This window comes from Mesocricetus auratus, unplaced genomic scaffold (assembly GCF_017639785.1).
Source record: "Mesocricetus auratus isolate SY011 unplaced genomic scaffold, BCM_Maur_2.0 Super-Scaffold_100004, whole genome shotgun sequence".
Classification (NCBI taxonomy): domain Eukaryota; kingdom Metazoa; phylum Chordata; class Mammalia; order Rodentia; family Cricetidae; genus Mesocricetus; species Mesocricetus auratus.
The window spans coordinates 37,620,634-37,641,745 of NW_024429189.1; the positions used below are offsets into that span (position 1 = coordinate 37,620,634).

At 42.6% G+C, this 21,112-nt stretch overlaps 1 protein-coding gene across 2 annotated transcripts in view; it reads left to right on the plus strand.

Moving 5' to 3' along the window:
- Cers6 (ceramide synthase 6) overlaps window positions 1-21,112 on the plus strand; it is a 251,537-nt gene that overhangs the window by 177,944 nt on the left and 52,481 nt on the right. For both annotated transcript variants that reach the window (XM_040745501.1, XM_040745502.1), the window contains exons 5-6: window positions 218-268; window positions 3,825-3,917. In XM_040745501.1, the coding sequence (XP_040601435.1) occupies window positions 218-268; window positions 3,825-3,917 (144 nt within the window). The remainder of the gene's footprint in view (window positions 1-217; window positions 269-3,824; window positions 3,918-21,112) is intronic.

The window sequence follows — 21,112 nt, forward strand, 5'->3', positions numbered from 1 at the left end:
ACCAACTGTTAGCTATGTTTTTCCATAAGTGGGATGGATAATTTGCATCTGGTCCTGGAGGCACAGCTGTTGAGGTTGATATGTTGCAGGAATATAGCCGAGTGACCAGCAGAATATATAAATCTCCAGGTGTAAGAGAGAACTCCATTCCAGAGAGCCTATTGTTTTAACAGTTCTAAAGCATGTAACATGTGTTTCTTTGGGTTTCTTTTTCCAGACCCCTTGGCTGTGGAATACGAGACACTGCTGGTATAACTACCCCTACCAGGTAAGGAGATCTGACTTCTGGGGTTTACAGCTGTAAGGGATTTTACTTAGATCATCACCCTGCAACAGGTTGAGCAGCTATTCACACTTTCTAATTGCACCTGCTTGTTAGTGTCAGCCCCAACCTAGAGAAGACAAGGCTGTGTCTGAATGAAGGGCAGAATCAAAGTCTGTTTACTTTAGCAGGTGGAGTGAATGTGGCAGGTTTTTTTGTTGGAGAGCAGGATGTCGTCACTTCAGTGGGTGGCAGGTTCCTGTTTCTCAGGACAGAGGAAAGTCTGAAGACCTGCTGACAGTGCAGGCTTGCCTCCACAGCAAACATGAGCGTTCAAGTGTGGCACTGGAGCTGGCCTGCTGAGTTCTGTTGACGTTTTACCTTAGAAGTGGCCTCTAAATACGTGAACCAAGCACCATTTCTCCAAATGCAGAAAAATGCACTAATGACATTATACCTGGATGAATCGTTTCTGTAACTAAGAAGGAGACACTGTCTTTGACGGTTGAAATTAAACCATAGCCCTGAAAGGGGGGTGTTTTCCATCTCTGCCCACTGTTGCACATTTGCATCTCCTAGTGAATACAGTATATGAATTCAGTATTAGCACAAGTCCTTGCCATCCCTAGATCAATTAACTTTGATTAAATCAAAATTTTAAAAAATATCAAAGCTGGAACTAGGAATTTTCTATTTTGTCAAGATATGTCCTAGAAGAGAAGCAAATGGAACTGGGAACTGTAATAAGCACCTTCCGCTTTTAAGCTTGGTATTGCATTTCAGAGACATTAGGACTTCCTGTGTGTGCACAGGTTAATGGGATACACGTAGTCCATTTCTTCAGTGTTGCCCACAGTGCTGGCACTGGTAGAGGCGGACACTGGATACTCATTCAAGGCTAAAGACACGTTGAAATGGAATTCCAGTTTACATTTGAATTCCTTAATTTGTTTAGATTAGGAAAGAATCTACGTAGGCAGCATGATATAACTATAGAAAGCTGAGAGTTCCTGAGATAACTGGTAGAGACTGAGGCAAGGTAGAAACCAGTTGCTTACCTTACACAGTTGTCTCAGACCCAACAGCACTTTGCTTTCCACACATACCTATGTTTCTACTTACAAAGGGGTATTAAAGGCTGCTGGAAACACCAATTGGAGAGTTGGCATGGCAGCTGCTACAATGCCCTTCACTTAAAAGGTAAATTCTGCAACATGAAAGGCATTGAGACAAATGTCATATAAAGTGTAACACTTGCCAGACGGTGGTGGCGCACACCTTTAATCCCAGCACTCGGGAGGCAGAGGCAGGCGGATCTCTGTGAGTTCGAGGCCGGGCTGGACCGACGCCCCCTGAAACAATAGAGAGAAACCCTGTCTCGTAAAAACCAAAAAAAAAAAAAAAAAGTGTAACACTTAACCTTGTTTTAAACTGTAATTTAGCCCAACATAATTCTCACATTCTAACTGTATGTAGCGTGAGGTTGCTTGGTTTGAGATGAATGTGTAGGACTGTGAACCAGAATGCCGCTGAGAGTTGTCTCACAGACTGCGCGCCGTAGATTTAGCATGAAAGTCTGAGTGGCTAGGAGAGAAGGTTATATTTAAAAGTAGAAAATAGCATTAGGATGGAAAGAAAGATACCCCATCTGTGGGGATTTGGGTCAAGAATTGTCTTCTACTGGTAAAACTAATACTGAGTAACTGAGCTCAGTGCTCCCCAAGTCTTAGATGTTTTCATGATCTCTTATGGCCACAGTGGTTATCTTTGACAAGTGCCGTATCCTAATAGAAATTAATGACTTTCTTTGTGTAGGGAGAGTAGAAAATTAAATAGTGTGTATGCAAGTCTAATGTTTTTCATACAGTCATATGTATGTAAATATATATAGTCGATTACAGTTCAGAGTCTATTTCAAGCCTTCAGTGCACTCTTAAAGGTTGAACATGCCCATGAAACATTTATTATGTCTTTAACACATATATTACATAAGTAGCTGAATAGATTTTTAGGTGAAAAGTAGTAGTCTACTTCAATTTTAAACACACATTCCCTCTTTTATGTGAGCATGCTTATTTGCTACACATGTAATAGTTCCATATGGATGTGTATTTTAAAGCTTAAAGAAAGACGAGGTTTATATGCAGTTGGCCCTTGTACAGCTCGTTACATAAGAAGCAGATACTGGGCAGGAGAAGCCTCAGTGTAGTGGTCAGGGGCCTCACTAGCTATGAGACCTGGATGTGACCTCGAAGTCTCAGTTAATTGATAGCAGTTTTCTGCTGACTCTGTAATCTGCATGCAGAATGAGAGGAGTAATTTTGCAGATTTTAGGATGCTCAGAGGGAGTTATGCGTATGTGTGGGTGTGTGCATGTGTGCGTGTGCGTGCGTGCGTGCGTGCATGCGTGTGTGTGTGTGTGTGTGTGTGTGTGTGTGTGTGTGTGTGTTTCTCACCAGCTGTAGAGCGTCTGCTGAGTGCTGATGACTGTGGTACTCTCACATGGACTCAGCAGTGCCAGATGTGACCTAACATGTCCTGTGATGCCTCTGAGGCATTTTCTCAGATAATGCTGGGAGGCAGAGAATCTCATCAATGCCAGAATCTGACCTTGACTGAGAGGCTCCAGCCAGGGCCCTATTTTCCCAGACTGCATTGCTGACAGCATCTGAAAAGCATGTCGGAGGGCAATAGATTTCTTTCAAGGTACCTCTGAGCGCTGATGCTTCTTTCATCCCACAAGAAGAAACGGTACTCCGCTCATGAGAGCCACCCTCTCGACCTGAATACTGCCTAACAGTCCGTCCTGCAAACTCCATTACATTGGATATCAGGCTTCATCAACACATGGGACTGCAAAGATTCCAGCATTCTTTGTCACTTAGAGTTCATAACTGGCGATCTAATATCTTATAGTGTACCTCATCAGAAATATGAGAGAGACATAGTTTTCCTTGATGCCTGTGCTGAATGAATAAGGGCCATCTTGTGGCAGTCATCCATTATGCCGTGATTGGCATATGGTGCATATAACATTAATTTCCTTTACAGTACAGACTGTTGCCTTCTGAACATCAGTGAGAATATGTTCAAAGAGTTTCAGAGATTGTTTTCTTTCCAATAAACCAAGACACTTCAATACAGCTCAGAAAGTTTAAAAAGCTAAACATAGCTTATCATGTTATTGAAAAACACTTTCTTTGTGTGTGTGTGTGTGCGCGCGAGCGTGCGCGCACTGGGACATGTGCCACATTGCCTAAGGAATCTTGTAGCTGCTGTATGTGAAAGAACCATAGATGCTGTTATTACACTCAAAAATGAATAGGATCCCAAACTGTCATGCTGGCTAATGCTTTCTAGGTTTGAGATGAAATGAAATTAATGACATCAGGCTGTGTGGTCTACAGCCAAGAGTGCCATTGTCTGCCAAGAAAGGGATGGGAATTGCACGTGTTCAGCCTAAGACTGGGTTACCAGTCGGCAGTGAGCTTGTGGCATTAGGGATACAAAGTGTGTTTCCTATTAACTGTTAATCATCCCTCTTTTCTCCTTCTCCCCTCAGCCGCTCACTGCTGACCTTCACTACTATTATATCCTGGAGCTGTCATTTTACTGGTCTTTAATGGTTTCCCAGTTCACAGATATCAAAAGGAAGGTAAGAGTTGTGATGTCATATGGGTCTTGACTTAAGGGTCCTCACCATGTGGGTGGAGAGTCTCGAAGGCATCACCTGAGTTCGGAGAGCTCTCCATTAGCCATAGTCCCCACATTGTTACAGGAATTCATATCTGTAAGGTGGGGATGGAAAACCACAAGTTTAAGGTGAACCTTGGCTATATAGTGAGGGTGAGAGTCTGAGGCCAGCCTGGGCTACAGAATATGCTATCTCTGAATACACACACTTGTTCTTAGACATACATGCATATATGTATGATTACTGTGTGTGTGTGAAAATACCAGCAAAGCCTTTATCTTCTCCAAATTAAATAAAAAGAAATTTTTATGTGTAGCTTCAGAAAAAGAGTGTGAAGTCTCAATATTTCCACATGCAAAATGAGTTCTCCAGTTAAAGAATTATCTAGATTAATGGTTCTCAACCTTCCTAATGATGAGACCCTTTAATACAGTTCCTCATGTTGTGGTGACCCCAACCATAAAACTATGTTCGTTGCTACTTCATAACTGTAATTTTGCTACTGTTATGAGTCGTAATATAAATATTTTTGGAGCTAGAGGTTTGCCAAACGGTCATGGCCCAAGCTCCCAGAGTTCAGTCAAAGAGAGGGAGGAGCTATAATATGAGCAAAGGGGTCAAGACCACAATGGGGAAACCCAAAGAAACAGCTGACCTGACTTAGTGGGAGCTCATGGACTCTTGACTGACATCTGGGGAACCTGCATGGGACCCAACTAGGCCCTCTGAATATGGTAGACAGTTAGTGGCTTGGGCAGTTTATGGGGCACCTGGCAGTGGGACCAGAATTTATCCCTAGTGCATGAACTGGCTATTTGGAGTCCATTCTCTATGGAGAGATACCTTGCTCAGCCTAGATACAGGGGGGACAGCCTTGGTCCTGCCTCAAGTGATGTGACAGACTGTGTTGACTCCCCATGGGAGGCTTTGCCCTCTCTGAGGATGGGAGATGGGGTGGTAGGGATGAGAGGAGGGAAGGGAGGTGAGAGAGGGGGAACTAGAATTGGTATGTAAAATTTAAAAAGAAAGGTTGTTTTAAAAACTAGATGTTTAAAATAAGATCACGGCCCACAGGTTGAGAACCCGATCTAGTGTCAAACAGTAGCACAGAAACAACTTTCCAAAATTATTGTGTTCTGCTTTTGCCCCTCCGTTCCACTGGAGTTGCTTTTACTGAGAAACTGTCCCCATGAAATTCCAAGAATCACATCCATTCATTCCGGTCCCATCCTTCCAGTCCCTGGGCAGGATACTTACAGTGTCCACTGTTCACTTTCTCTGTGATGCCATTTTCTCAAAATTCCCATACTTCTATCGATTCCTCAAAGTCGTCTTGCTGGCATCCATCTAAATGGAAAGGAGAAAGGCAGGTTATTACACTTTAGACATTTATCTTTTAGTATTTATTGTGTGTGTGTGTGTATGTGTGTGTACACGCATGTACGTGTACGCCTATGTGTGTGTATATGCATATGGGTGCAGGTGTCCTCAAGAGTGGGACTCTTTCTCTTTCCAGCAGCAGTCATGTGCTTGGCTAGAAAAAAGCAAAACCTGTCTCCCCTGACTTTTATCGGTACATATCCTCTAATCATCAGAAATGTATGGGCCCATCAAAACTCAGCTTAGGCATAGTGGGTGACTCATTGGCACCCACATTGTGCCTCCCATACTCATTTTGCTAAGCACTCTAGAAACATTTAAGGAATCTTCAGTGATGACATGCCGACTGGATCTCCTCTGTCACGGGAAGAGCGGTCCTTACTCTGGTAGTCAGAACATGCAGACGGATGATCTCCTCTGAGCCAGCTTCCAGATTAAGCTCATTTTGTGCTTGCCTTTCCAGTAACTCATTTGTCCTGGTAGTCACATAAGTCACACTTACATAGCCCAGAGATGCAAAACATTCTTTCTTTTGCATATTTATTTTCCAACGTGAGAACATTAATGCTGAGTGAATCAGCATAAATCTCTCAAGGACATGCAGTGTGGGAATGAATTAGAGCCTGGGGTTGCCAAGCAAGGTTGAGATTCACTCTTGGATTAGACACATTCCCAATGCCTGCCTTGCCCTTCCATGCCCTTGGCATGAGCTTCTCACAGCCTCTTCCTCCTGTTGTGCTCCCCTGTTTTATTGAATCTTCCTTTGCCTAATGAGAGTTAGGAGTGATATCTACAGTTAGCTACATTCATTGGAGAGGGTTAACTGTCTTTTGCTTCCAAGTCCTGGAAGACATATTCCAAAAGGTCACCGAGCCCCCTCTACTTGCTTGAGTTTTTGCATTGTTTATATAACCTGTCTTTTCAGTGAGCAGGTATATTCAGGCAAACTCTGTTGTAAGTCAGATAGGTATTATCTCCACCATTTTCAGAGGCAGATTACTTTCAGACATTGACATATATAGCTCTTTTATATCTTGTAGTGTATTTAAAACATCAGGTGAGAAACACTTAAGAAAGCGATAATTTGACCACGAGGTCTGAGGAGTTAAGCCTAGGCCTGAGTACTGTCCGTGTTTAGAACTTGATGTTATGTTGGGTTGCCCCCCCCCCAAGCTATTAAAATGCTTGGCACCTCTCTCCTCGTTTGGTCAGAGTAGTTTTGTATATTCCTGGCACAGCTGGTTTATCCTGGTTTCTACACAAAATGGGCATTTGGCCACCGCCAGACCTGTTTATTAGTTGGCACAGGTGTTAATATGGAAACTGTTTCCCTCTGCTGCTGTCTGCCATTAGACACTTGTAGCTCCCATCTGCCCCTTCACCTCTCTGACTGCCCCCTGTGAGTCAACAACTCTGACATCATCACACTCCCACTAGGAGGACCTGCTGTCCCACCATTGGTGACACACCCTCCACCGTCCATGTGGCTGTCTGAAATCACTCTGCCTTCCTAATCTGAGAAGGGACCTGTTGAAGTCCTGAGGGCATGGGGGGGTGGTGAAAGCAGTTTTGGGAAGCTGGCTGTGTGTGAGGTCCTCAAAAGTGATTAGCAACACTCTGACCCTCCTGTTAAATTACAGCCAGCCAAATGGTCATTTCAAAGACCAGGGCTTACAAAACAAGAGTTGTGATGCAGACTCTTTGAATCAGTATCTTAAACACAGTTTATAAATCATTTCTTCTCTCTCCCTCTCCCTCTCTCCCTCTCCCTCCCTCCCCCCCTCTCTCTCCCTCTCTTCTTTTGTTGTTTGAACCCCACCCCCTAAGTGCTAAGATTACAGGCTTTAGCCATCATGTTCAGTTTTTTTTCCACTGAGTCATTTTATGACTCTTTCTAAAATGATCCTGATATTCAAATGGCCATTGTTTTTTCCTCCCCACCAAGAATCTAGAGATTAAAAATGAAGGGAGAACCTTTCATCCCTTCTGTGTATTGAGAAAGACTCTGACCTCTTGATCATTTCCAACATTAGTACTTATTTGATCAGTCAGGAAAACTATGACTCTTACCAGAAGGAAGGCTCTGGCAAGCATAAAGTGGACTTGGAATGTAAATGTATGCTACAAAAAATAGTGGAAACCTTGAAGATTTTTTCCCTTCCTTTTTTTCCTTATATTTTTCTTTTGTCATAAAGTAGTTAAGATACCATCAAAAGTATCGAGCATTCTCTTGGTTCACAACACTGGAAGACCTTACTTTGCTCAAGGCTCGCTGTCTGTTCTGGTTCTGTGCCCCGGCACCTGTTCTCAGAGAGCATTTTTCTGCACGTCTACATTTTCTGAGGCGAGCTAATATATGCTCTGTTCACTTCAGAACAGCCTGCTCGTGTCTAAACCATGTGTCCCTTTTAATGGAGCTGTTGTTTGGCTCAGAGACCTGGGCCTTTGGCCAGTGGGTCCTGCTCATGTTCAGGCACACATCCTTGGCGCAGCTCCAAATCCCAGCTGGTGCTATCAACCTGCTGCTTTCTCTTGTTCTGGGAGGAACACTACATCTTGTCAAACAATGTTGACAGTGAGAGATTTGGTGATGAAATATACGAAAGGGAAAAATTAGCGACTGGCTTGTTCAGCTCTCTTGTAACTTTTTACAGAAGCTAACTTGGGTCCACTGTTGTGGGGCTTTAGCTCTCTTATAGAGGCTACCCGTGTTCCAGAGCTTTCCTTCAGAGTAAAAGGAAATGCATGATTTAATCTTCCTACAGAGACCCACTATGCCGTAGATGGAATTGAAGCAATACACACTCAATTAACACTGTATTTGACAGATAAAAATAACAACAGTATCTGGAATATAATAACCAAAATTTGGCTGACTCTAAGCCAAGAACTAAAACAACCCGAACTAGTGTTCACAGATTTAATTTTTCAATCAGTCAGAATTCACACAGCTAATCATAAAAAAGGAGGAGCATAATGTAAACAGTTCTTTCCTTTTCCAAATGAAGTTTGAAAAGCAGCTGCCATTAATTCTTAGGGAGATAGTAGGGAAAGGCCATTTTACAGTAAACGGTGATCCTTCAAATTCACCATCGTGAGATAGTCTTATTTTTCTCATTTGTCTGGACTAGAGAAAACATTCAGGGCAGTATAACTTAGAATGAGAGTCAAGGACTCTAATAAGAGTCCCTCACCTATCCAGCACCATTCCCAGTGTAACCTTGACATTACTTTGCCTCTCTGTGTCTTGCTTTTCTGAGCCAAGAAAGGACGTCTTAGAACCTGTCCTGGGGGAATGTAAGCATAAATAAGCAATACCCAAAACAGGACTGGTGTCTGGCACACGGCAAATGCTCAGCTCACGTTAGCTTTCCTGCAGCGCCTGTGTTGCCAGTTGAATCCCTTCAGGCATGTCTGGAGTCCTACCCCCACCACACACACACAGCCTTGACGGGTAGCCTGTGAACATGATTCATTTCTATTGCTCCTACACTAGTTAGTTGCTGTGGTGAGACCCTAAGGTGGGTTCACTTTCCTTCTTGCATGGTGTTTGGCACAATTTGAGATGGGTCTGCTCTGTGAGCCTAAGCCCCTGAATGATTGGCAAGCAGACCTTTCTTCTCCTTCCTTTCTTCCACCTTCCAGTGTGTAAACCGCTAAGGTTTGGGGAGCTTTGTTCTCACCCTCTCACCTGTTTTACCCTGACGGAGCAGCTATTTATTAAGAATGTGCTGAATTATAATTATCAAAATCAGCAGGCCTCAAGATCTGGTTGTGGCACATCTTGGTCCTTGGCAGTCACTGAGTCCTTTTTTAGGAGGTCACAAAAGCAGAGCCGTTTTTTCAGGAGCAGTGAGATCCCATTTGCCTTGCTCCATGCACAGAAATTTGCAAAGGTAGCAGTGGGCAAAGCTTCTGGGTGCAGCACCAGGATGCTCCTGTGGTCACCGTGTTCTCCAGTACTACACACCGGCTTGAGGGGGCGTTTCCCGGCTTTAGTTGAGAACGCTCCGAATAAGGCACTAACAGTGTTCATTTTGTTAAATCTCTGTTCTCAAATATACATTTGAATTTTTCTGTGATGAAGCAGGAAGTAGGCATGGAGAATGGCTATTGCAGTACACAATGGTGTCCCCAAAAATCCACATGCAGTTAGTTCTTTGTGCTGTAAACTAAACTGGCTGATCCCCACTCCCATAGAATATTATTTTTAGTTAAAAAAAATAGCTGACCAGCAATGTGGTTCCACCTTGTGTGGTCAGCAAGCGTTTTTATAACAGTGCACAGAGTGAACTAATCCAGTTGGTTAACTAAAGCAACTGGCACCATTCATTAATGATAAAACTTAAGGTTTGGGGCCAAACTTACATGTCTAGAAAATGTGTGTCCACTAGTGAGAGCCGGACACCCTCTCAGTCCCTAGAGATGTCATTTGTAGCAGTACAGGTAGGTATATGAAAATTCCAGAACTCCAACTATCACTTTAAGTGCTAACTTAAGAATTATATAAAATATTAAACAAATGTGGCTTCAAAATGTTGTTGAACAAAATATCATTAACAAGGTGAACTAGTGTTTTCCAATTGTCCTGTGCATGGTGTCTCACAAATCACACGTGAGTGAAACAAGCATTTAAATTAAAACTACCAATTAATGAGGCTGACTATCAAGTGTCACACTGACACTCTAAGAATATCTGACTTGCAAAATTGTCGTATTGTATCAAAATCTTCAACTTTCCAAAAACACTATTAAGAGCCTCTTTTCTTTTGGCTATGCTTTTGTGTGATATAGATTTTTGTCAGTTACTTCAGCCAAAGTATCTCACTGCAGATGGAAAGCACATGTGTTTTTAGGACCCCAGCTCTCTTGAATTAAGCCAGACACCAAAGAGATCTGTCGTAATGTGAAGCAATTGCCACTTGTCAGTTGTTTTCACTTTTATTTTTAGGGACTGCAGTTATCTTTCATAAAAAAGCATTTGTTAATGTATAGTGGAATTTGTTAAAAATGAATAAGTGTGTGTGTGCGTGTGTGGGTTTTTTTTTTGGTGGGCTTTTTTTAAGATTTAAAGAAAATATTTTATTATCTATTGTATCTGTGTGAGTCTAAAGTCTTATATGTAGCTTATCTTTTTGTGAGTCTAAAGTCTTATATGTAGCTTATCTTTTATCATAACTAAGGAAAACTATAATTACAACTATCTGTCTTCAACTCCATCAAAGACCACAGAAGGATAATGTATAAACACTAGAATTGACAAAGACATCTTGCTACCTAGACAGTCACCCCAAGTTCATCTGTAATGTTGGGACATCCATCTTTATCCCATAAGCCACAATGTGTCTAGAAGACTTCTCAGCAAAGCAGGAAATTTCAAACTGTCCATCTGCATTGGCAGTTTGTCAGTCATTTTTCTGTGTCCTGCAGAAAGTCTGACAGACTCTTCCATGAAGCAGGAACCCTGAAGAACTGTCCAAATGCAGTAGTCACTTTTCTGTGGGTCCTGCATGTCCAGATTATACGACAACAGTCAAACAGTCTAGACAAGAGCAGTTTCTTGCCCAAATGGCTAATCTTGCCATGTTGAAAGCAAACTCCATAACAAGTTTCTGCAATGCCCATCTTCCTCTCAGGAGTAATTGGTGTACCAGGAGCAGACATTTCTCATTGTCATGAAAAACCCCAAACCATTTTAAATGCCATTTTCTGAAGGTCTTTGAGAGGTTTGAAGACTATATATCTCTGTGTATCTAGAAAATCTAGCTTAATTAACTATAAATTTTGACTATTATAGGTAACTATATATAATCTGCACTTAATTATGCATTATGCTTTACAAGATTAGTATAAACACAATATTTAATCAAGAGGAAAAATATAATATCACAAAATTGACCTTAAATTTGTATCAATAAATGAAAATCCATATCAGTACAAAGTACTCATTACTATAACATATTCCCTTTTTTCCCTTTAGAAAGAGATTTACTGTGATCATTATCATTTATAAGCAACCCCATTTAAATGAAAACAAAATTTTATAAACAATATTTGGGAATTTGGGCGTTGTTCATTCCAAACTGCTTCCTGCTGGTAGGGGGCACTGTCCATACCATGGAGATCATGACAAAACTCAGAAACCTGACCAAGTCCTTGTTTTGTAGTCCGTAAGGCTGCATCATCTCAGCTATTTTAGATGCTGGATCACTTGAGCCATTGCTTCCGGGGGTCTTGGTTTATCAAAGCATAGAAGCCTGGAAGGAATCCACAGCTTTCCATTTTCTGTGGAAACATAAATAAAATATTTTTCCCAAGTACCCTGTCCTTATGTTTAGATTTAGAAGTCAAAGCATTTTTGAAATATATAAGTTGGATTAATTTAGCAGCATCTATAATCAAGTATATTTTAGCAATTATTTATTAGTAATTGAACAACTGGAAAACATAATAGCATACAGTATCCAGACTCTCTGTATATTTTCCATTTTACATGGCTTTTTATTGCTCTACTTCTTTTACTTCTATTTAATTATTTTTTTCTCTGAGACAGGGTTTCTCTGCATAAATCTGCCTGTCTCTGCCTCTGGAGTGCTGGAATTAAAGGCATGTGCCCTACCACTGCCCAGCCACTCAATTTTTTTAAACCACTTTACTTTGTTTCTTTTTCTCTCCCAAGCCTATGTACATTTCAAACACACTGTAAACCTTTAGAGGCTTTTCTTCATCTGAATCTGACTTTACTGTAAATCTTTATGATTTTCTGGCCATGCGTCTATTATCTGATAGACAACATTGCTAATCAAAACTGCGGCCGTTTCAACTGCTGTTTTTGCAAGATGGCGGGCATAAGTTTTCCACCATGCTGGCCGGCAAGTCTCTGTTTGTTTCTAGCAAAACAGAGCTCACCTGAGAAAAATGCTGCTACCAAGAAGCCATGCTTCTCTCTGTTCTTTTGTTTCTAAAATCCCTTTTAAGCTTTTGTCATTCTACGTGGAAATTTATATCCCACATGCCAACACCATTCTGTAACGTTTAGTCTCCCTGTCTGCTGCCTGGTTCCTGTTGCTGCTTCCACCCCAAAATAACACACAGGACCCTATAATAATTATGAAGCTGTCGGATGTTTGCTTGGTTTCTTATTGGCTAGCTCTGATCTGATTATTAACCTATAATTACTAATATATATTTCATAAGAACCTATCTTTTTGAGGAGGCACTCCTGAGTGCCCATTGCTCCCCAGAGATCATACGGCGAGAGCTCTCCTCACTACAATTCCCAGAATCCATTTTTTGGTTTTGTTTTGTTTTTTGTTTTTTTGACTTCTCAGTTTTAACCTCTAATGGGGTGAATGCTGATAGAGCTACATTAACAAATCCCCCTTGGAATCCTTTGCCACCAGAGGTATTAGGGTTAGAGCTTGCACCACTAATGAGCCAAACTTGGCCACCTATCTTCAAGAAGCCACTTACAGAGACAAATGGATAGAGAGAAGCAGGGTGTCGGGAAGATGGCTCAGTTAGTAACATACTTTGCTGCATAAGCGTGATGATCTGACTTTGGATCCTCAGCACCCATATGAAAGCTGGGTGTGACAGAAAAAGGATATGCATTCAGTGTGGCCACAAAGAGGTCTAGTGACAACACACAAATGCACATGTGTAGTACATGTGCGCGCGCACACACACACACACACACACACACACACACATCTTTAGGGTTTAAACAGAGGGCCCGCGTATGCATAACTAAGCAGTTCTGGTCAAGGTGCAGGCCACACATCATTGGTCCGCCATTGTCTTAGCTCCAGTCTCTCTTCAGCTATGTGAAATCTCCTTCTAGGAGACTAGTTCCTTCTCTACTGGCACCAGGCTTCAGCCTGCTTTTCCTCCCAGCATGAGATTTCTGGAAATTTTTTATTTCTAAGAACCGTTGTTTTCAATGGTTAGTAGCCAAAGGAAGGGACAAGTGTCTTTTCAAAAATGTCTTAATTTTTGCCAGGCTGAGAAATACATCTTCAAAGCTTCTTAGGAATATTAAGGTGTACTGAGACCCTGACGTGTGAGCGTTGCTGCTCTAGATTCTTGTCTTTCTTATCAGTGACTTCGGGTATCAAGTTCCCTGTGCTTTCTTGAAAAGCTAAGCTCTCATCTGATGACATCCATCTAGGCTCAGATGGGTGGGGGATGACACAGAACTCTCACCAACCTCAGTGCTACTGCTTACTGGCACTGGGCCCCCTCTTCAGGGGCCTGTGACTGCCTGGGGTTTCTCCTTAGGAGTATTCTCTGATTCAAGTTTCCACCCTGTCTCTCTCTCTCTCTCTCTCTCTCTCTCTCTCTCTCTCTCTCTCTCTCTCTCTCTCTCTCTCTGTCTCTCTCTGTCTCTCTCTCTCTCTCTCTGTCTCTCTCTCTCTCTCTGTCTCTCTCTCTCTCTCTCTCTGTCTCTCTGTCTGTCTCTCTGTCTGTCTCTCTCTCTGTCTCTCTCCTCTTCTTCTTCTTCCTTATATAAAGAAGAAGCCACTATCTGCCTTTTTAAAAAAGCATCTGATCCCGTAGCTGAATTCAGGGTAATGGGAAAACAACATAGCCCTATAAGCTGCAAAAGAATTATTTTCTGTACAACATTTGTAGGCTATGGGGCCTTTTCTGTCGATTCAGCATCTGCATGCCTTTGCAAAGATGATGCTTATCTTTGGGACTCTGGGTCAGATGGCTGGCCCCTGGGCAGCCCTGGGGTTGTCATAGAGGGTGACAGGGACTTATGGACTTCAGGGGAGCTCAGAGTTGCCGTATCAAGGACCCACACAAGTACCCACACCTCAGGATCCAAGGAAGTGTTGCTAATCCAGGGTGGTGTGTCTAAAGTCTAGGGTCTCGAGAGTTCTGCCTCTCTTGGGGTTCCTCGAGGTATTCACCTTTCAACAGGGAAGTTGTTCTTCACCCTCTGGGGCAGTTCCTCTCAGATCATTCTAGAGAAGTCTGGAAACACCTCCATTTTGTCACATTGTGACTCCAGCTGTCCTCCTGGAGTCATGGCCCCCTCCAGCCCCCCCTTTTAAAGTACCAAGAAGTGCATTTTGGAGACTTTATCCTTCCTGGAGTCACTGCGCCTCCCACCCAAGGCTGCTCCTGGCAGCCTTGCTCTCCTGAGGAGCATTCCTGGTTCTGGGTGTTTGCCTCGCACTTAGATGGGCTCTCCTAAGCAACCCCTCTGCCACCTTCTCACATTCAGCTTCCGGTGCATGGGAAGCCGTGGATACGGCACTCATCTGTCTGAGCTCTGGAGTGCACGTGCTGACTGGCTTTAGATCCGGCCCTAGCCCGTTGTCACAATGTGACACTGGCATCTCTGTGCCTCGGCTCCCTTCTGAAATAACGCTCACAGTTACGCTTGCCTTGTGGAGCTGCCATCACAAAGACAGGACAGCACAGCGTCTCAGAGCCTCTGCACGTGAAAGTTAGTAGTCAAATTAGAAGGAAGGTAGGCATTTATGCTAGGTAGGTAGTCGGTGGGAAAGCAGGCTTTGGAAACAGGAAAAACGCAAGCATTCTGCTCTAGGAGATCTATATGGAGGCAAAAGAAGTTTTGAGAAAATCCCTCAGCTGAGATTCAGGGAATGGGGGTGGGCGCAGCTGAAAGGGGAAGAGTTAGAAGAAGATAGAGTTGCTGACAGTGAGGGCCCCTTGAACTCTGCCTGCCCGCTAGCAGCACCACCCCCAACTGGTTAGTCTGGAGATGTTTTTCACCCTCTACACGAAGCACAAAATTCAGTTGCTGATTGCTCATTGTCACTTGGACCTCAAGACCTTGGCAGTACCCATGACGATTTTGGCCTAAGTCCCATCACAGTAGCTCTGATTTTAGCTGATGAGCACAGGCTGCCCCCTACTGATGGTGTTGGATGCCTTCAACTCAGATGGGCTTCATTGATTGAGCTCCTTTGGTGAGGTTTCCTTTGTTCCCGGGGATCCATGCAGAAAATGGAGAGATTCAACTGTGAACTAATGGAGCTCTTCAGCCTTACATAAACTGCATTTTAATGTCTCAGGATGACTTTTCCCTCATTAAAATTCATGCAAACTAACATGGTCAGGTCAAGGGTAGTTTAAACAAAACCCAGAGGATACATTATAATGACCTTTGGACTCCAGGTGCTTGCATATTGACCACGTGTGAGAAAAACAGCACGTGTATTCAATCAGACACACATTTGCAGTCAGAACAGGTTCAGGAGTTTGGCTGAAGAGAGGTGGGAGTCCATGAAGACAAGCTCAGGCACTGCAAACCTCACACTGTGCACTATCATACTGTTTTTGTCATGCAAATAGCATTTTATTACGATCCTTTGTCTTGTAATAAGATCAATTAAAGGTTAAATATTAACTAAGTCACCGATTATGAATTCCCGGTCTTGACAGGGCACCATAAACGTTGTGAAGGAGAAAGATGGCGTGAACAGGGCTCACACAGCAGTTGCCCGTTTCATTTGTGTCTGTTTGCAGAAGCCACAAAATAATGGGGCTTCTAGCAGCAAAGAGCAGAGCCTGCTGCTGAGTCTAGACACACAGCTGCTGCTTTTAGAGGTTAGCGAAGCCACTGCTGACCTTCCGCGTTGTCTTGAAGTTGTGGTTATAATTTATCACGAGACTTTGATGACAGGCCTTCCAGAACTCTTTATAAGTTTTATGTGACTTTCAAGGGTAATGTTAAATGGGTTTGGATTGCTTCAGAATAGCTATGAAAATTGGTATCCTACAAATTGCTTGCCAGGAGAAAGGGAGGCAGAGCTGTGCTTTAATATGACTCTAAAACGGTAGTCATGAAAAAAATGTTTTATAAGGATGGGGTAGTATTGTAAATGTGGGTGGTCTCTGTTGCAGTTGTTCAACTGCGCTTCTGGAGCAAGAAAGCCGCCTAAGACAAAAAGGAAGCAAGTGGGTATACGGGTGCTCCAGTAAAACTTTATAAGCACAAGTCTGCAGTTTCCCTGTCTCTGCTCTCAAGTGAAGACCTTGTGAACCTTGAAGGAGAAGGAGCAGAAGAGGAGGAAGACAGAAACAGAGACAGGGTGGACTCTAAAATGATGTCAGTTGCAAATTATGTTGTTGTCATCCTACCTCCTGGAGCCTTTGCAATCTGTTGAATGGGTAACTGGCCTTAAGTACCTGATCTCTATTCTCTGAGCAAAATTACAAGTTGTTAATTGTATGTATTAACTTTATTTAAGAAAACTAAGTATTTTCTTCCCACCTGAGCAGAAGACTTTTCCTTTGTCTTGCTCTTCAGACGTATTTACAGTCTTCACTGTCCGTGAACATCTATAGCAGCTCTCAGGTAAAATCTCAGAGGCCTCACTCCTTTTATGAGACTGCTCAGTAATGTTTTTTTTTTCTCATTCAGTTAGTCCCAAATGAAAATTTAGGGAAAAATGTCTTACGCAGAGAGTGTACCTGTGATGTAGCTTTTTACGATGTAATTTGTCTTAATAAAGACGGGTACATTCAGATGAATTCGTTGGTCCTTTTACAAGATAGAATATTATTTCAAAGACTCTGAAGCATAGCAAACATGGAGGGAGCTGTGTCATCTAGAATCTGGCACTTAGGTCCTGGGGAGCAGTTATCTCTTCGGTTTTGCTGTGCTAATCCTTTGCTGTGTATGTAATTCCCCTCAGAAGTAAAGATGCTGGCTCCTCTTTTACCAGGTGGAGACTGAGCCCAGGTGGCTGCATTCTGTGTGCCAGAGGCATATGGAGACACTCACTGTGCTGTCTACATATTTACTATTTGGGAATATAATGGTGGGGGTAGGGGGAGCTTGCCCTATCTTACTAAATTTTGGTATAAGATAGATGACTTGTTCTTGAGTTCTTTCTAATGAAATTTTGACCAAAACCGCATCCAATTCCTTTTTTTTCTTTCAGATTTTTTTAAATTAGAAACAAGTTTGTTTTACATGTCAATCCCAGTTCCCTCTCCCTCCCCTCCTCTCCTGCCCTCCACTAATGCCCTATCCCATCCCCTTTCTGCCAATCTATGGGACCTCTGGCAGAGAGTCAGTATTTATCCCTAGTGTACGAATGGACTTTGGGAGCCCATTCCACATAGAGGGGATACTCTCTCAGCTGATTCCTTTTTTCTTGTCTCTGATAACTAGCATGTGAGGAACTTCTGACAGAAGGCTGAGGCTCTGGGAAACACACAGGGAGCTCTTGAGGACAATAAACAAACAAAATAGCAAAACAGGTAGTTTGGGTCATTGTTGAGGCAAGGGGTGGTGCTGGTCTCTTTGGAATCAATCACTAACCTGAAGGCCAACAATGAATCTCAGTCTCTGAATTCCTCCTGCAGAAGATGTTTTGGAAAACATTATCAACCTAAAGCCTAGCATTCTTTCAGCCAAGCTTGCGTCTACAGATATTATCATTTCCAGTAACAAGTGGGAGAATGGAAATTCTCTTCCAAATTGACAGCATGTTTAAAGACACTTATTTGGATCAAAGAAATGTGTTGGGATGACGGAATGTGAGAGACAAAGCATCAGGACTGTGTGGCTTTTCTTAGAGAGATTTGATGTGTCTGAGATGTTCTGAAGCAGAAATGTAAGGCAAGACCATTCATTATTTCTGCTTTTTCCTATTTATGTAGATATGAATATAATGGAAATTGGTCCTCTGCTATGTTTGCAAGTGTGACAATAAAACAAACTTTCTTTTTGTTCTGTTTTTTAGAACAAGGGGGTTTATTGTCAGAAGTCATCTTCACAAAGCAAATTGTATCTGAAAAACAGGGTTTTTATTTTTGAAGGTGCCTTATTATATTGACGGGCATTGCATTGTTATTGACATTTATATCAGATATGAATTAGGAAATTTAAATAGTAAGTGGCCCTAATCTTCCATAAGTGCTTTAATCAATTTACATGTGTTCATTTATTTTTTAATTAACAGAGAAAAACCTTTTTTTATCTCTTTCTGTAAGCTGAGAGCAGTCATTAGGGGCTGAACAGTGGGGAAGACGTGATTACTGTTGTGAAATACTCAGCTACTTGGATTTCCAAAACTGTCTGTTAAGCACACACAAATATAAACTCACTAGGCTCATGAACCAAGCACTGTGTTTTAATTTGTTCCTGTATAAGAAGCGGTTTATCACACCGGTTCATGGGTTAGCTCTACTTTAGTTAAGCATTGTTTTGAAGTGTTGTGTCTGGTAAAACACCATTCTCCAGGTGGTGTAGAACAGATTGCATCTTCCGTTGGAAGACATCACCAGGGCAGTTAAAAATGTCTGCCCAAGACCTTTGGCATCGTCTGCATTTAGTAACGTAGGAAAGCTCTGGATACTTCAAAGAATGAAGGAATTTCAGTAGCTTCAGAAACAGCTGTGTGCCTGTGTGCAATTACTCATTCAACTCACTGTGCCCATCATTTCTCATCTATCTCTGAGCTCAGAAATAATGTAAAGCCTCACTGTATCCAAGGAGGGAGAGTGGCTGTGGGTTAGCAGGTGGCATGGATTTGTTCTGTTGTGGGCCAAAATGTTAACTGATGCAAAACAGATTATTCTCCTGCCACTGGTGGCCACTGTCAGTGCCATTCCACACTAATTTAGAGACTGAGCTAATTGAAAATAAATCCTTGTTTTAGTTATTAATTATCTGATCTCACTGGGGGAACTGGCACATGGTTTAGATCTCAGTGGTAAGTACTATGTGTGGTTATCTACGCAAGACTCTTCCTGGGAACCAAAGTCCCTTAAGCATCTTCACCAATGTGAATGCAAACCTAAAACTATTAAAGGTGTAGAGGGAGACTCTTCGAAATGCAAAGTGTAGTGATAGCAACAGCTGCTGAACTATGTGTAAAATAGAGGAGGGGTGGGGGCATTTAATGGACTTCTGCGTGCTCTTCTTACATATGAGCGGTATGCTCTCTTAGTCTCTTTATAAGTTAGACAGGTCTGAAATTAGTAGATTAAAGACATCAAGGGTCAATCACTGGAGCTACTGAACTGAGAGTTACAGAATTGACAGCTAAAAAAGATCAGATCTAACGTCTTCATTGTAAAATGAGGAAGTTCGTGCCTTTACCAGAAATGACAGAGCTAGTGCTTTGGAACCTAGATAGATTACAAGCTGCCGCTCATGCGGTATGAGCTTCATAATTGTCCACTAAGCTAAGTAAGATTCCTAGGGTCTTTAGGAGTCACCCTGCTGTAAGGCCCCCATCATAATGCTCTTGAACTTTCATGATTTGACCACAGTGGTGGGAACATCTAAAGTAGAAATGTTTAATTGAGTTAAACTGGGGACTAGAATTTAGGAATAGATACTTTTCTGAGTTGTAGAAAAGGTGACTGTGGGACCAGGACAGGTAAGCAGGAGACCAATAACAGAGGCCCTGGATGCACAGTATTTATAGAGGGGAAAGAGCAGACAGACGACTCAGGAAGAGAAAAACCTAAGACGGCTATGTTCCACAGGAGCAAAAGATGCGTTTAAGTCATCGTGTGCCTATAGCACAAAGAGGGATGCTCTCTCAGCCTGGACTCTTAGGGGGAGTGCCTGGACCCTACCCAGAGTGAAATGACAGACTCTAGATATCCCCTATGTGGAAGGATTTGGCAATAGGGTGGGAGGGTGGGGGGGAAGGGGAGTGCGGGAGGAGGGGAGGGAGAGGGAACTGGGATTGACATGTAAAACAAGCTATTTAAAATTAAAATAAAAAAAGAATAGGAAAAAAAAAGATGTGTATAAATAGACAGAGAACTGAGGGCCATATCTAAGCTGATTGTTCATGTTTCTGTGTCAGAAAAAGTCAGTGCAACCTAGCTGAATGACTGAATGACAGCCTGAGGACTCTTGCTCATACTCCTTCTCATAACGAGCTGGAGAGTAGTCCCAATAGAGGGTGCAAGGTGGAGGTGAAGGCATGGGTAAAATGCAAACGGCCTGGTTACCTTACAGTGAGGACTGCAAGTATTAGAACGAAGTGCTTGCAGGCACTCTATAGCTACTCTGGTGCCATAAATAAAGTCACCTTCGAAGCCCCAGAAAAAATTTTATCATTGCCATTGATCTATCAGCACAGATTTTGGTTATCTAGGATAGTTTAATACCAGTGATTAAATAATAGAATGGTTATTTTCTATTCACCAAACAGAATTAGTTTTTTAAAGTGATGGTAGTTGAGACTGGAGACCTAACTCAGTGGTTAAAAAGAAGAAAGACAGATATACATGGTCCCCCGGAGAAGGGGAAAGGGACAAGGTCTCCTGAGCTAATTGTGAGCATGGGGGAAGGGGAGAGAGAGTTAGAAGAAAAAGAAGGGGAGAGGAGAAGGGGAGGCGAGGACAGGAGAGAGCAGGAAGATAGAGTCGAGAAGAATAGAGGAGAGCAAAAAAAGAGATATCATAATAGAGGGAGCCATTACAGGTTTAAGGAGAAATCTGGCACTAGGGAAATGTCCAGGGATCTGCAAGGTTGACCCCAACTAATAATCTAAGCAATAGTCGAGAGGCTACCTCATATGCCATCCTAGAGCCTCCATCCAGTAGCTGATGGAAGCAGAAGCAAACACCCACAGCTAAACACTGAACTGAATTCTGGAATCCAGTTGCAGAGAGGGAGGAGTGATGAGCAAAGGGGTCAGGATCAGGCTGGAGAAACCCACAGAAACAGCTGACCTGAACAAGGGGTTGTTCATGGACCCAAGACTGATAGCATAGGTCTGTTCCAGAACCCCTAAATGAGGATGTCAGTTTGGAGGTCT